The following is a 13,860-nucleotide window of genomic DNA, read 5'->3' as shown; positions in this document are numbered from 1 at the left end:
GTTTTTTTTTTATTGTGACACAAACAATAATTAAGGTGAAAAAACAGAAGTTTGGAGTGTGCATGAGTATTCACCCCCTTTTGTATGAAACCCCTAAATAAGAGCTGGTCCAACCAATGCACTTCATAAGTCACATAATTATTTGATTAAGATCCACCTGTGTGCAATCAGTGTCACATGATCTGTCACATGATATCTGTATAAATCAACCTGTTCAGAGGACCCTGACTCTGCAACACTACTAAACAAGCAACATGAAATCCAAGGAGCCTCCAAACAGGTCAGAGACAAAGTTGTTGTAGAGAAGTATAGATCAGGATTGGGTTATAAAAAAAATCCCAAACTTTGAAACTTTGAATATCCCAGGGAGTTCCATTAAATCCATTACAGCAAAATAGAAAGAATATGGTACCACTACAAACCTGACAAGAGAAGGCCCCGCCCACCAAAACTCACAGACTGGGCAAGGAGGGCATTAATCAGAGATGCAACAAAATCACCAAAGATAACACTGAAGGAGCTGCAAAGATCCACAGCAGAGATGGGAGTATCTGTCCATAGGATCACTTTAAGCTGGAAGAATGGCCAGAAAAAAGCCATTGCTTAAGAAAACACGTTTGGACTTTGGACAACAGCATGTGGCAGACTCCCTAAACATATGGAAGAAGATTCTCTGGTCAGATGAGACTAAAATTGATCTTTTTGGCTATCATGGGAAATCCCATGTGTGCGGCAAACCTAACACCCTGATAACACCATCCCTACAGTGAAGCATGGTGGTGGCAGCATCATGCTGTGGGGATGTTTTTCATCTGCAGGGACAGGAAAGCTGGTCAGGACTGAAGGAAAGATGGATGGCACTAAATACAGGGCAATTCTGGAGGAAAACCTGTTTGAATCAGCCAGAGGTTTGAGACTGGGACGAAGGTTCACGTTCCAGCAGGACAACAACCCTAAACATACTGCTAAAGCTACACTGGAGTGGTTTAAAGGGAAACATTTAAATGTCTTGGAATGGCCGAGTCAAAGCCCAGACCTCAATCCAATTGAGAATCTGTGGTATAACTTAAAGATTGTTGTACACCGACAAAACCCATCTAACTTGAAGGAGTTGGAGCAGTTTTGCCTTGAGGAATGGGCAAAAATCCCAGTGGCTAGATGTGCTGTAATTGCAGCAAAAGGTGGCTGTACAAAGTATTGACCTTGAGTGGGGTGAATACTTATGCACACTCCAGATTCCTGTTTTTTCATCTTAATTATTGTTTGTGTCACAATAAACCAACAATTTTCACCTTTGAAGTTGTAGGCATGTTGTGTAAATCAAATGGTGCTAACCCTCCAAAAATCCATTTTAATTCCAGCTTGTAATGTGAAAAAACAGAACAAACACCAAGGGGGATGAATACTTTTGCACGACACTGTAATTCTCATGTACTCTTCGACATGTGTTTGCATGTGGCGACACTGAAAAGGGAAACGTTTGTGTTTGTTTTTATCGCCAGTTCTGAATGTACTGTTCATACTGTTGTAGGAAATTAATCAGTGTTGGTGTTGGAGTGATGCGTCCTGCTTTATCTGACCTTCTACTGTCAGTTTTAAGCACACGTGCAGCAGTTTATTATCCATCTATCTGACTGAACTAATCTGAGAGGGAGGAGGAAAGGGCAGGATAATGCAGGGGGCATTTCTTATTTGCATTCTCATGCATATTCATAAATCTCAGAACATTTCTGCTGAGGTTAAAGATGTGTCGTGTTTTGGATTGGGGGAATGTTAAACAGTCTATACAGTGCTGAGCGTAAATGAGTACACCCCCTTTGAAAAGTAACATTTTAAACAATCTCTCAATGAACACAAACAATTTCCAAAATGTTGACAAGACAAAGTTTAATATAACATCTGTTTAACTTATAACGGGAAAGTAAGGTTAATAATATAACTTAGATTACACATTTTTCAGTTTTACTCAAATTAGGGTGGTGCAAAAATGAGTACACCCCACAACAAAAACTACTACATCTAGTACTTTGTATGGCCTCCATGATTTTTAATGACAGCACCAAGTCTTCTAAACATGGAATGAACAAGTTGGCGACATTTTGCAACATCAATCTTTTTCCATTCTTCAACAACGACCTCTTTTAGTGACTGGATGCTGGATGGAGAGTGATGCTCAACTTGTCTCTTCGGAATTCCCCGTAGGTGTTCGATTGGGTTCAGATCAGGAGACATACTTGGCCACTGAATCACTTTCACCCTGTTCTTCTTCAGAAATCCAACAGTGGCCTTAGATGTGTGTTTAGTCATGTTGGAAAAGTGCATGACGACCAAGGGCATGGAGTGATGGTAGCATCTTCTCTTTCAGTATAGAGCAATACATCTGTGAATTCATGATGCCATCAATGAAATGCAGCTCCCTGACACCAGCAGCACTCATGCAGCCCCACATAAGGATGCTGCCACCACCATGTTTCACTGTAGGCACCATGCATTTTTCTTTGTATTCCTCACCTTTGCGATGCCATACAGTTTTGAAGCCATCAGTTCCAAAAACATTTATCTTGGTCTCATCACTCCAGAGTATAGAGTCCCAGTAGTCTTCATCTTTGTCAGCATGGGCCCTGGCAAACTCTAGGTGGGCTTTTTTGTGCCTGGGCTTTAGGAGAGACTTCTTTCATGGACAGCATCCATGCATGCCATTCCTCTGCAGTGTACGCCGTATTGTGTCACGGGAAATAGTCACCCCAGTTTGGCTTTCTACTTCTTTAGATAACTGCAGTGAACTTGCATGCCGATTTTCTTCAACCCTTCTCATCAGAAGACGCTCCTGTCAAGGTGTTAACTTCCGTGGACGACCTGGGTGTCTCTGTGAGATGGTTGCAGTTCCATCTTTCTTAAATTTTTGTACCACTTTTGCTACAGTATTCTGACTGATAAGTAAAGCTTTGCTGATCTTGTAGCCTTCACCTTTGTGGTGGAAAGAAATAATTTTCTTTGGGGAATTCTGAAGAGACAAGTTGAGCATCACTCTCCATCCAGCATCCAGTCACTAAAAGAGGTCGTTGTTGAAGAATGGAAAACGATTGATGTTGCAAAATGTTGCCAACTTGTTCATTCCATGCCTAGAAGACTTGGTGCTGTCATTAAAAATCATGGAGGCCATACAAAGTACTAGATGTAGTAGTTTTTGTTGTGGGGTGTACTCATTTTTGCACCACCCTAATTTGAGTAAAACTGAAAAATGTGTAATCTAAGTTATATTATTAACCTTACTTTCCCGTTATAAGTTAAACAGATGTTATATTAAACTTTGTCTTATCAACATTTTGGAAATTGTTTGTGTTCATTGAGAGATTGTTTAAAATGTTACTTTTCAAAGGGGGTGTACTCATTTACGCTGAGCACTGTATATATGGAATATTGAATCATACACATGGTTTTCCCCATGGAATAATAATAATAATAATAATAATAATAATAATAATAATAATAATAATTCCTGCGTCTCTTCAGTTTTTCCCGGATGTTTAAAACGTTGCTAACAGACTCCGACATGTTATGTTTGATTCTTGTGAGTGTGACAATAAATGTGTCACTGATATGATTAAATATTTCATTACTCCACACAGAACACACCGTGCCTGCTGGAGCTGAACTCGTTAAACCCCATCGCTATTTTAAATATGTTTTAATCTATTTTGTTCTTTTTTCATAACCTTATGACAAAAAAAATGAGTTTACTTATGCACGTTGACAAAAAACAACTTTTATATTGTACAAAACACTTTAATCTGTTGTTTATGTTCCTTATATTTCATTATGCCTCCTACATAGGGTATAAGAGCCATTATTTTGCACCTATATAGGAATCCAAAGCCCAAATCACTCTGTTTTAGACAGCTAGTGCACTACATAGGGTATAGGAATCTGATTTCCAAATCACTTTGTATTAGACAGCTAGTGCACTACATAGGGTTTAGGAGCCACTATTATTTGCACTTATGTTGGAATCTGAATCCCGCTGGCTTCATTTACGACAGCTGGTGCACTACATAGGGTGTAGGAGCCATTATTTTGCACTGGTACAAGGATCTGAAGCCAAAATATTTCTATTTTAGACAGCTAGTGCACTAGATAGGGTTTAGGAGCCACTATTTTGTACTTGAACAGGAATCTGAAGCCCACTGGTTCTGTTTTAGACAGCTAGTGCCCTACATAGGGTGTAGAAGCCACAATTTTGCACCTATATAGGAATCTGAAGCCCAAATCACTCTGTTTTAGACAGCTAGTGCACTAGATAGGGTGTAGGAGCCATTATTTTGTACTTATATAGGAATCTGAATGAGACTAGACTAGCTGTCTAAAATATCTCTATTTTAGACAGCTAGTGCCCTACATAGAGCGTAGGAGCCATTATTTTGCACTGGTATAGGAATCTGAATCCCACTGGCTCTGTTTTAGACAGCTTGTGCCCTACATAGGGCATAAGACTAATTATTTTGCACTTATATAGGAATCTGAATCCCAGATCATTCTACTTTAGACAGCTAGTGCCCTACGTAGGGTTTAGGAGCCATTATTTTGTACTTGTATAGAAATCTGAAGCCCAAATATCTCTATTTTTGACAGCTAGTGCCCTACATAGAGTGTAGGAGCCATTATTTTGCACTTATATAGGAATCTGAATCCCACTGCCTCTGTTTTAGACAGCTGGTGCCCTACATAGGGCATAAGACCAATTATTTTGCACTTATATAGGAATCTGAATCCCAGATCATTCTACTTTAGACAGCTAGTGCCCTACGTAGGGTGCAGGAGCCATTATTTTGTACTTGTATAGAAATCTGAAGCCCAAATATCTCTATTTTAGACAGCTAGTGCCGTACATAGGGTGTAGGAGCCATGTATAGGAATCTGAAACCCAAATATCTCTATTTTAGACAGCTAGTGCCCTAGTGTGGAGCAGGTATCCACATATAAATATTTAGGTGTTTTATTTGACTCTCAACTAAAATGGTGCCAGCATGTTGACTTTTTATGTTCAAGGATCAGTCAGCGTCTTCATTTTCTGAGGAGGTTGAGAGTGTTTGGCGTTGAGAAAGATATTATGATGGCCTTTTATAGGGCTTCCATTGAATCCATCATCAGATACGGCATCATAATATGGTTTGGGAACATGTCTGTTAAACTGAAAGCTCAATTGCATACCCTTAAGAGAGCTGGGAAAATAATGGGCATGCCCCCTCCCACATCATTGCAAGCTTTATTTGATGAAGCAGTAAGGAGACAGGGACTGAAAATCTCAGGGGATGAGGAACATATTTTGCATGGCGAATATGAAATGCTACCCTCAGGAAGGAGATATAGGCTCCCAAACTGTAAAACAAATAGGTTCAAACTCTCAATGGTTCCTTGGTCAATTAAACTACTTAATAGTAGGTCTTAGTGTGTGTGTGTGGGGATTGGGGGGTAGTATTTTTAGGTTGTGGTGTAATTTTACGCAATCATTCTGTTTTATGTGTAATATTTATTATAATGATATCTCTGAGCAATGTCTGTACTAAGTAGCTCAGGGAAATGGCTGTGTGCAATACCTATGGACTGCAATACAAGGGGCTGTCTGTTTGGGTGTGTGTGGAGGCAGATGAACTAGGCTGTATCTATGTTTGCATGTTACTTGTTTAGTATGCTACATTTATATGTTTCTGTAAAATCACACTCTCTTGTTGCCCAAAACAAATTTCTCTCAAGTAGAGATAATAAAGGCTCATCTAATCTAATCTACATTGGGTGCAGGAGCCATTATTTTGCACTTATATAGGAATCTGAATCTCACTGGCTCTGTTTTAGACAGCTGATTCCCTACATAGGGCATAAGACCAATTATTTTGCACTTATATAGGAATCTGAATCCCAAATCATTCTATTTTAGACAGCTAGTGCCCTACATAGGGTGCAGGAGCCATTATTTTGCACTGGTATAGGAATATCAAGCCCACTGGCTCTGTTTTAGACAGCTAGTGCCCTACACATAGGGTGTAGGAGCCATTATTTTGCACTTATATAGGAATCTGAATCCCAAATCATTCTACTTTAGACAGCTAGTGCCCTACATAGGGTATAAGAGCCATTATTTTGTACTTGTATAGGAATTTCAAGCCAAAATATATTTATTTTAGACAGCTAGTGCACTAGATAGGGTGTAGGAGCCATTATTTTGCACTGGTATAGGAATCTAAAGCCCACTGGCTCTGTTTTAGATAGCTAGTGCCCTACATAGTGTGTAGGAGCCATTATTTTGTACTTGTATAGGAATCTGAAGCCAAAATATCTCCATTTTAGACAGCTAGTGCACTAGATAGGGTGTAGGAGCCATTATTTTGTACTTGTATAGAAATATGAATCCCAAATCACTCTGTATTAGACAGCAAGTGCACTAGATAGGGTATAGGAGCCATTATTTTGCAGTTATATAGGAATCTGAAGCCTGACTGGTTCCTTATTGAACAGTTAGTGCCCTACATCGGCTCACTTGTTTTTCTTGATAAAGTGAAAGTGAAACTAAGTACACATCCTTTGTCTGTTCATCTTTTCCCCTTTATTGTGGATTTTATTTGTGCAGTTTTGTCCACTGTTTTTTTTTCTTTTTTTGGGGGGTGTCCTGTGGCATCGCCATAGCAACAAGCCAAAAAGTCATCAAAGCCATAAATACGTTGTCACTGTTCAGTCCTACAGTACACTGCATATCAGCCTTAACTGCATTCATTCGCTGCAGATACACAATTTTATTTTTATTTTTTGTAATTCATAATTTCAGTAAAACAGCTGTGTAATGAAGCCACAGTGGAAGAAGATTAAATGACTGGTATGAAAGAAATGTTTATAAAATAATTAGAGTGTAAAAGGAGAGTGAAAGAATTGCAGAAGCATGATCCCTCGCCACGGTTTAATAAAGACGATCCGCAGGTTCACGGCATCAGGAGCTCGTTCAGCGTCCCCACTGCGTTCTCATAGATAAATCTGAATGACACACAGAGGGAGAATAATACAATAAAAAAATGGAGAATATATATGTATGTGTGTGTGTGTGTGTGTTACCTGTGTGCCGACTCGTCTGCCGTGACGCTGTAGCGCTGCAGGATCTGTCTGTGCACCGACACACTGATTCCCTTTAGATCAGTGCTGAACTTTCCCGCTGCGCGAAAGTCACAAAAAAACCAAACAAAAACAAACATTCGCCTCATTAAAACCAAACTTAAATCAGCTGAATTCTGGACACTGATTGGTCAGAGGAGAGAGAGTGAGAGAGGGGGGCTCATGTCAAGTCACTGGGATTCACTCACTTTTCCTCACGATGGCCAGAACGTGTGTGATGGCTGCGAGTCCGCCGATGCTGTCGATGGCCTCCGAGTCGACCGTCGAGCTCAGCTCGGACAGGAAGCACCTACAGAACCAGTAAAACAGTCAGTTACTGTATACCAGGCTTGTTGTACTCGAATCCAGGACTCGGACTCAAGTCTGACTCGTGCCCTAATTTTAAGGACTCGTGACTCGACTTGGACTTGAACACTGATGACTCGGACTCGTAAATTGGAGATGAGGACTCGGATTTTTTCTTTATTTTTTTTGTAACATGCCATAATAATTTGGCATGTACGGAAGCCGAGAGAGGCCCTTCATATAATCCTTTTTTTTATTCACCTTGTTATCCCGAGATAACGACATAATTAATTCAGGATCTCGAAAAAACAACACAACTAATTCGAGATCTCCAGAAAATAAAACCGTTATTCCGAAATAACGACATAATTAATTCAGGATCTCGAGAAAACAACACAACTAATTCGAGATCTTGAGAAAATAAAACCGTTATTTCGAGATCTCGAGAAAACAAAACCGTTATTTCGAGATCTCGAGAAAACAAAACCGTTATTCCGAGATAACGACATAATTAATTCAGGATCTCGAGAAAACAACACAACTAATTCGAGATCTCGAGAAAACAAAACCGTTATTCCGAGATCTCGAGAAAACAAAACCGTTATTCCGAGATAACGACATAATTCAGGATCTCGAGAAAACAACACAACTAATTCGAGATCTCGAGAAAACAAAACCGTTATTCCGAGATCTCGAGAAAACAAAACCATTATTCCGAGATCTCGAGAAAACAAAACCGTTATTCCGAGATCTCGAGAAAACAAAACAATTATTTCATGATCTCAAGTAAACAGCTGAGAAATGGTTCATTCAGGTGCGCCAAGAGACTTGTGATATGCTACGGAAGCCGCGAAAGGCCCTTCATATAATCCTTTTTTTTTAATTCACCTTGTTATCCCGAGATAACAACATAATTAATTCAGGATCTCGAGAAAACAACACAACTAATTCGAGATCTCGAGAAAACAAAACCGTTATTCCCAGACCTCGAGAAAACAAAACAATTATTTCATGATCTCGAGTAAACAGCTGAGAAATGGTTCATTCAGGTGCACCAAGAGACTTGTGATATGCTGACTTTGGGGCTATTTCTCATTCTGTATAGACGCAACTTTGGTCATTAGAATGTCTGGAATAATCGATCACCTAATAAGGCAATATTTTGATCAGGGGTTGACACAGGGAGAGATTGCATTAAGTCTTTTAATAAGGGATAATTTCAAAATTAGTCCGCGGCACCTCCGCAGAAGACTGGCCCCCCTCTCTCTCAAGGCATCGTAAAAAGCTATTTCTGCTCTGTTACATGTCCGCCAATTTCTAAGTCTTCGTTGTCTGACCCACAGGGGGCGCAGCTGTGCTAGAAATCTCAGCTGTTTTCTCGAGATCATGAAATAATTGTTTTGTTTTTTCAAGATCACGGAATAATTGTTTTGTTTTCTCGAGATCTCGAATTAGTATTGTTGTTTTCTCGACATCCTGAATTAATTATGTCGTTATCTCGGGATAACAAGGTGAATAAAAAAAAGATTATATGAAGGGCCTCTCGCGGCTTCCGTAGGCACAAGATATTTATATCTACATTAATTTTTGTACTAATTTTGTGTACGAATGTCACACCTGTGCGCCTTGACGCGTGTATCAGACAGACTCTCGGACAGCGCATGCACCAAGCAGACTCTTGCACGCGCCGTAAACGACTCAGGATTAAGGCGCAATCAGCGCGCCGATATAAAAACTGTGAAAACACACTTACTTTGCGAAGTATTGAGTTGCGTTGCTGATACATTACCGAACCTTATTTCCTTGTTTGGTTTCCTGTTTCACGTCTTTGATTCTGCCAAGTCTACGATAGCCTGTTTGTGCCTCGCTCGACCTGTCGCCTGTTTTACGATTTTGCCTGCTGCTCTGGATTGTTTGTCTTCATTTGTATTAATAAACACACCTTCTGCACTTCCATCTGTCTCCCAACCATCTCTGACAGAATACTTCACACTCCCTGATAAAGACAAACACATTCACCTGTTCATAGTGCTGAAACGGACGCCGTCAAATGGTGCGGTTGGAGTCTTGGACTTGGACTCGACTTGAAATTTTTTTCCAATGGCTTGGACTTGAAGACTGGGGGACTTGAGGTTTTGTGACTCGACTACAACGCTGCTGTATACCACATGGTCTTTGTTCAGGAGTCAGAGACGGAACAGCCAACTAAGTTAGCGACATCCTCTAAAGGAGTGGTAGAAGTCTAGGGTATCCCATGACAACCAAAGATGAAAGTACTATTACCATCACTAGGGATGTCCCGATCAGGTTTTTTTGCCCTCCGATCCGATACCGATCATTTGATTTTGAGTATCTGCCGATACCGAGTCCCGATCCGATACTTCTTATAATCCATAAAAAATAATAAAGACGAGGAAAGAAATGGATCCAGGATGTTCCTCATTTTTTATTTAACACCTTATTTTAACATCCAACAACTCCGTTAGCAAACAGAGCACTTACGTGAGGCAGTTTGAACAATAAATAACAAATTAAAAAAATAACCTTAAAATACCTGGCAGGAATGTAAACAAATAAAAAAAAAATAAAGTGCCACAGTGCCGGTAATTTGCTTTTAAGAACGCATCTCACAGTGGTGTACAGTAATTTCAATTAAGGAAATGAACGTTTTTCTTGATGAAAACAAGCATTTCTACCCTTTCAGGTTTGAGCCCGTTTCTTTTGTCATCCAACGAAAAAAAAAATGATCTCATGCTTTGCTTTCCGCTTCGAACTGCTTCCGTGTTCAACTTTGCCGGCAACAGGCAGCCAATAACCAATAGCGTCTCCGCTACAAAGTGATGTCATGCCGCACGCGTTGATGTTGCCATGTTGAGACAAGAGGTCTGGTCTCACTCCGTGCCAACGCATAGCTATTGATGTGTTAAAAATGAGAATATATTATATAGATATATATCCGATCCCTGATCGGGAGGCAATGCCCGATTCCGATCGAGTCTGAAACCATGTGATCGGGCCCGATTTCCGATCACGTGATCGGATCGGGACATCCCTAACCATCACCCTCCACGGACATCCACCGCCAGTGACTCACCTCTGTCAGCCATTGAGGTTTTTATGGTCCTGGGTTCCAATTTTATTTATTTATTACACACACTGGGCCTTGGGAAGCCATGGCCTAATGGTTAGAGAAGCAGCTTTGGGACCAAAAGGTCGCCGGTTTGAATCCCTGGACCAGCAGGAATGGCTGAAGTGCCCTTGAGTAAGGCACTGAACCCCCTCTGGGTTTGTTGTACGTCGCTCTGGATAAGATAAGAGCGCCTGCTAAATGCCTATAATTTAATGTAATGGCCTTGATTCGGATCTTCTGTGGACCTCGAACTCACAAATAACCGCAGATCAAACCCTCTCTCTGAAAAGGACTTGCCATAATACTTACAGGTTCCAATTAATTAAAATCTTGATAAGACGACTGCATTTTTAAACCGAGTGATAGATCCTGTAACGGAAGTGTGAAAGAGAGAGTGATTAGGGCCAATCCTGTTATTACTGTTGTTGATGCTGAGTCCGTCTAGATTTTTATCTTTCCAATGTCATTTTAACATTTGTTATTATTAGAATATGGCACGAGCTAAAATCGCGCGCTCTGATTGGTTCCTTGGCAGGCGGAATTTTCCCGCAACGCATTCCCCGTGGGCGATTACAGACTTTCTTTCCAAGGCGCTGGCTTTCGATGTTGCAAAACAAAAACAAAAATTGGAAATCCATGCTGCTGAAAAATAAACCGAGACAGATTACATTTTCATCTTTCTCAGAACATCGGTCATGGATGACTCGAGTGGAGAAATGAATTCAGTTTTGAAACCGCCATTTATTCTGCGCGCGTGACTCAACGACGTTACAAAAACGACGTGACTGAAAGCAGCGTCAGGCCTCGTTAGAAATAGCAAAGCCGTATAATCAACTCTTTAGTAACCTCTCTTGCTCGGTCTTTACGGGAAAATATCAGACCTTGGACCATCAAGACCTCGGTCTGATATCTTCCCGTAAAGAGCTCGCGCTCGGTTAATAAGTAGTTAGTAATTAACTATTCAAACAAATATATTTAATGATTACTTAAATTGCCAGTCATTTAACAATGACTCACTGAAGGTGAATATCGTGAATAATATCCGAGTCGAAGAAAAGGTGGAACTCAGAATGAATATTAAACAGACAGATCACGATACACCTCGTAGAAACCAAATCCATCTTGCTGGTATTTTGTATCGCGATATTCGAGACAACAATATTGTGTCTCATTACTTTTATTTTTTTTAAAATATATACGACAGTCACAGTAAAGAAACAATTCTCGTAAGCATCTCTTATTTCCTTTTCGAACGTCTTTGATTTTTTTAAATTTTGACAATTTAAGCAACTTGAGGTCATCAGTTTATACTTTGCGTATGGAATGTCGGCCATTTTGTAACGCTTTTAATTCGCTGTTTTGTTGAATTGGTAAAATAATGCCAGGAAAGGAAAAATGGCCACGGTTTGAAGCTCAGTTCAAGCTGACTGAGCACTCTTGTACAACAATTACAGCTCACTGATAATTCTCACCCGTAAAATATTCACGCCTCATGATACGATAAGCAGCGTCTCTGGTTAAGACTTCCTCTGATCTTTGTGAGCACTACACAATTAAATTCATTAATTAAAGTAACTAACAGTCATATATACAGTGGTGCTGAAAAGTTTGTGAACCCTTTAGAATTTTCAACATTTCTGCATAAATATGACCTAAAACATCATCAGATTTTCACACAAGTCCTAAAAGTAGATAAAGAGAACCCAGTTAAACAAATGAGACAAAAATATTATACTTGGTCATTTATTTATTGAGGAAAATGATCCACTATTACATATCTGTGAGTGGTGAAAGTATGTGAACCTCTAGGATTAGCAGTTAATTTGAAGGTGAAATTAGAGTCAGGTGTTTTCAATCAATGGGATGACAATCAGGTGTAAGTGGGCACCCTGTTTTATATAAAGAACAAGGATCTATCAAAGTCTGATCTTCACAACACGTTTGTGGAAGTGTGTCATGGCACAAACAAAGGAGATTTCTGAGGACCTCAGAAAAAGCGTTGTTGATGCTCATCAGGCTGGAAAAGGTTACAAAACCATCTCTAAAGAGTTTGGACTCCACCAATCCACAGTCAGACAGATTGTGTACAAATGGAGGAAATTCAAGACCATCGTTACCCTCCCCAGGAGTGGTCGACCAACAAAGATCACTCCAAGAGCAAGGTGTGTAATAGTCAGTGAGGTCACAAAGGACCCCAGGGTAACTTCCAAGCAACTGAAGGCCTCTCTCACATTGGCTAATGTTCATGAGTCCACCATCAGGAGAACACTGAACAACAATGGTGTGCATGGCAGGGTTGCAAGGAGAAAGCCACTGCTCTCCAAAAAGAACATTGCTGCTCGTCTGCAGTTTGACAAGCCAGAAGGCTATTGGAAAAATGTTTTGTGGACGGATGAGACCAAAATAGGACTTTTTGGTTTAAATGAGAAGCGTTAGGTTTGGAGAAAGGAAAACACTGCATTCCAGCATAAGAACCTTATCCCATCTGTGAAACATGGTGGTGGTAGTATCATGGTTTGGGCCTGTTTTGCTGCATCTGGGCCAGGGCGGCTTGCCATCATTGATAGAACAATGAATTCTGAATTATACCAGCAAATTCTAAAGGAAAATGTCAGGACATCTGTCCATGAACTGAATCTCAAGAGAAGGTCATGCAGCAAGACAATGACCCTAAGCACACAAGTCGTTCTACCAAAGAATGGTTAAAGAAGAATAAAGTTAATGTTTTGTAATGGCCAAGTCAAAGTCCTGACCTTAATCCAATGGAAATGTTGTGGAAGGACCTGAAGCGAGCAGTTCATGTGAGGAAACCCACCAACATCCCAGAGTTGAAGCTGTTCTGTACAGAGGAACGGGCTAAAATTCCTCCAAGCCGGTGTGCAGGACTGATCAACAGTTACTGGAAACATTTAGTTGCAGTTATTGCTGCACAAGGGGGTCACACCAGATACTGAAAGCAAAGGTTCACATACTTTTGCCACTCACAGATATGTAATATTGGATCATTTTCCTCAATAAATAAATTACCAAGTATAATATTTTTGTCTCATTTGTTTAACTGGGTTCTCTTTATCTACCTTTAGGACTTGTGTGAAAATCTGATGATGTTTTAGGTAATATTTATGCAATAATATAGAAAATTCCAAAGGGTTCACACACTTTCAAGCACCACTGTATGTATAATATTGGTCTTAAATGAAACTACTCAGTTTTTGAGTATATTTACAACAAGAACTAATTTCAGTGTGAATCTCTGTGCGCTGGAGTCAATTTCATGCATTTAGCTCTTA

General features: G+C 40.1%; 1 protein-coding gene across 1 annotated transcript in view; it reads right to left on the bottom strand.

Annotated features, from left to right (window-relative positions):
* Positions 1 to 6,575: 6,575 nt before the first annotated feature.
* ncapg2 (non-SMC condensin II complex, subunit G2) overlaps positions 6,576 to 13,860 on the bottom strand; it is a 40,828-nt gene continuing 33,543 nt past the window's right edge. The window contains exons 25-27 of the mRNA XM_060915615.1: positions 7,344 to 7,444; positions 7,099 to 7,195; positions 6,576 to 7,020 (exon numbers count right to left, since the gene is read on the bottom strand). Of these exons, the coding sequence (XP_060771598.1) occupies positions 6,969 to 7,020; positions 7,099 to 7,195; positions 7,344 to 7,444 (250 nt within the window). The 3' untranslated portion in view covers positions 6,576 to 6,968. The remainder of the gene's footprint in view (positions 7,021 to 7,098; positions 7,196 to 7,343; positions 7,445 to 13,860) is intronic.

The sequence above is a fragment of the Neoarius graeffei genome, chromosome 1 (assembly GCF_027579695.1).
Source record: "Neoarius graeffei isolate fNeoGra1 chromosome 1, fNeoGra1.pri, whole genome shotgun sequence".
NCBI lineage: Eukaryota > Metazoa > Chordata > Actinopteri > Siluriformes > Ariidae > Neoarius > Neoarius graeffei.
The sequence above is the reverse complement of the archived record's forward strand: the minus strand, read 5'-3'. Positions and strand labels throughout refer to the sequence as shown.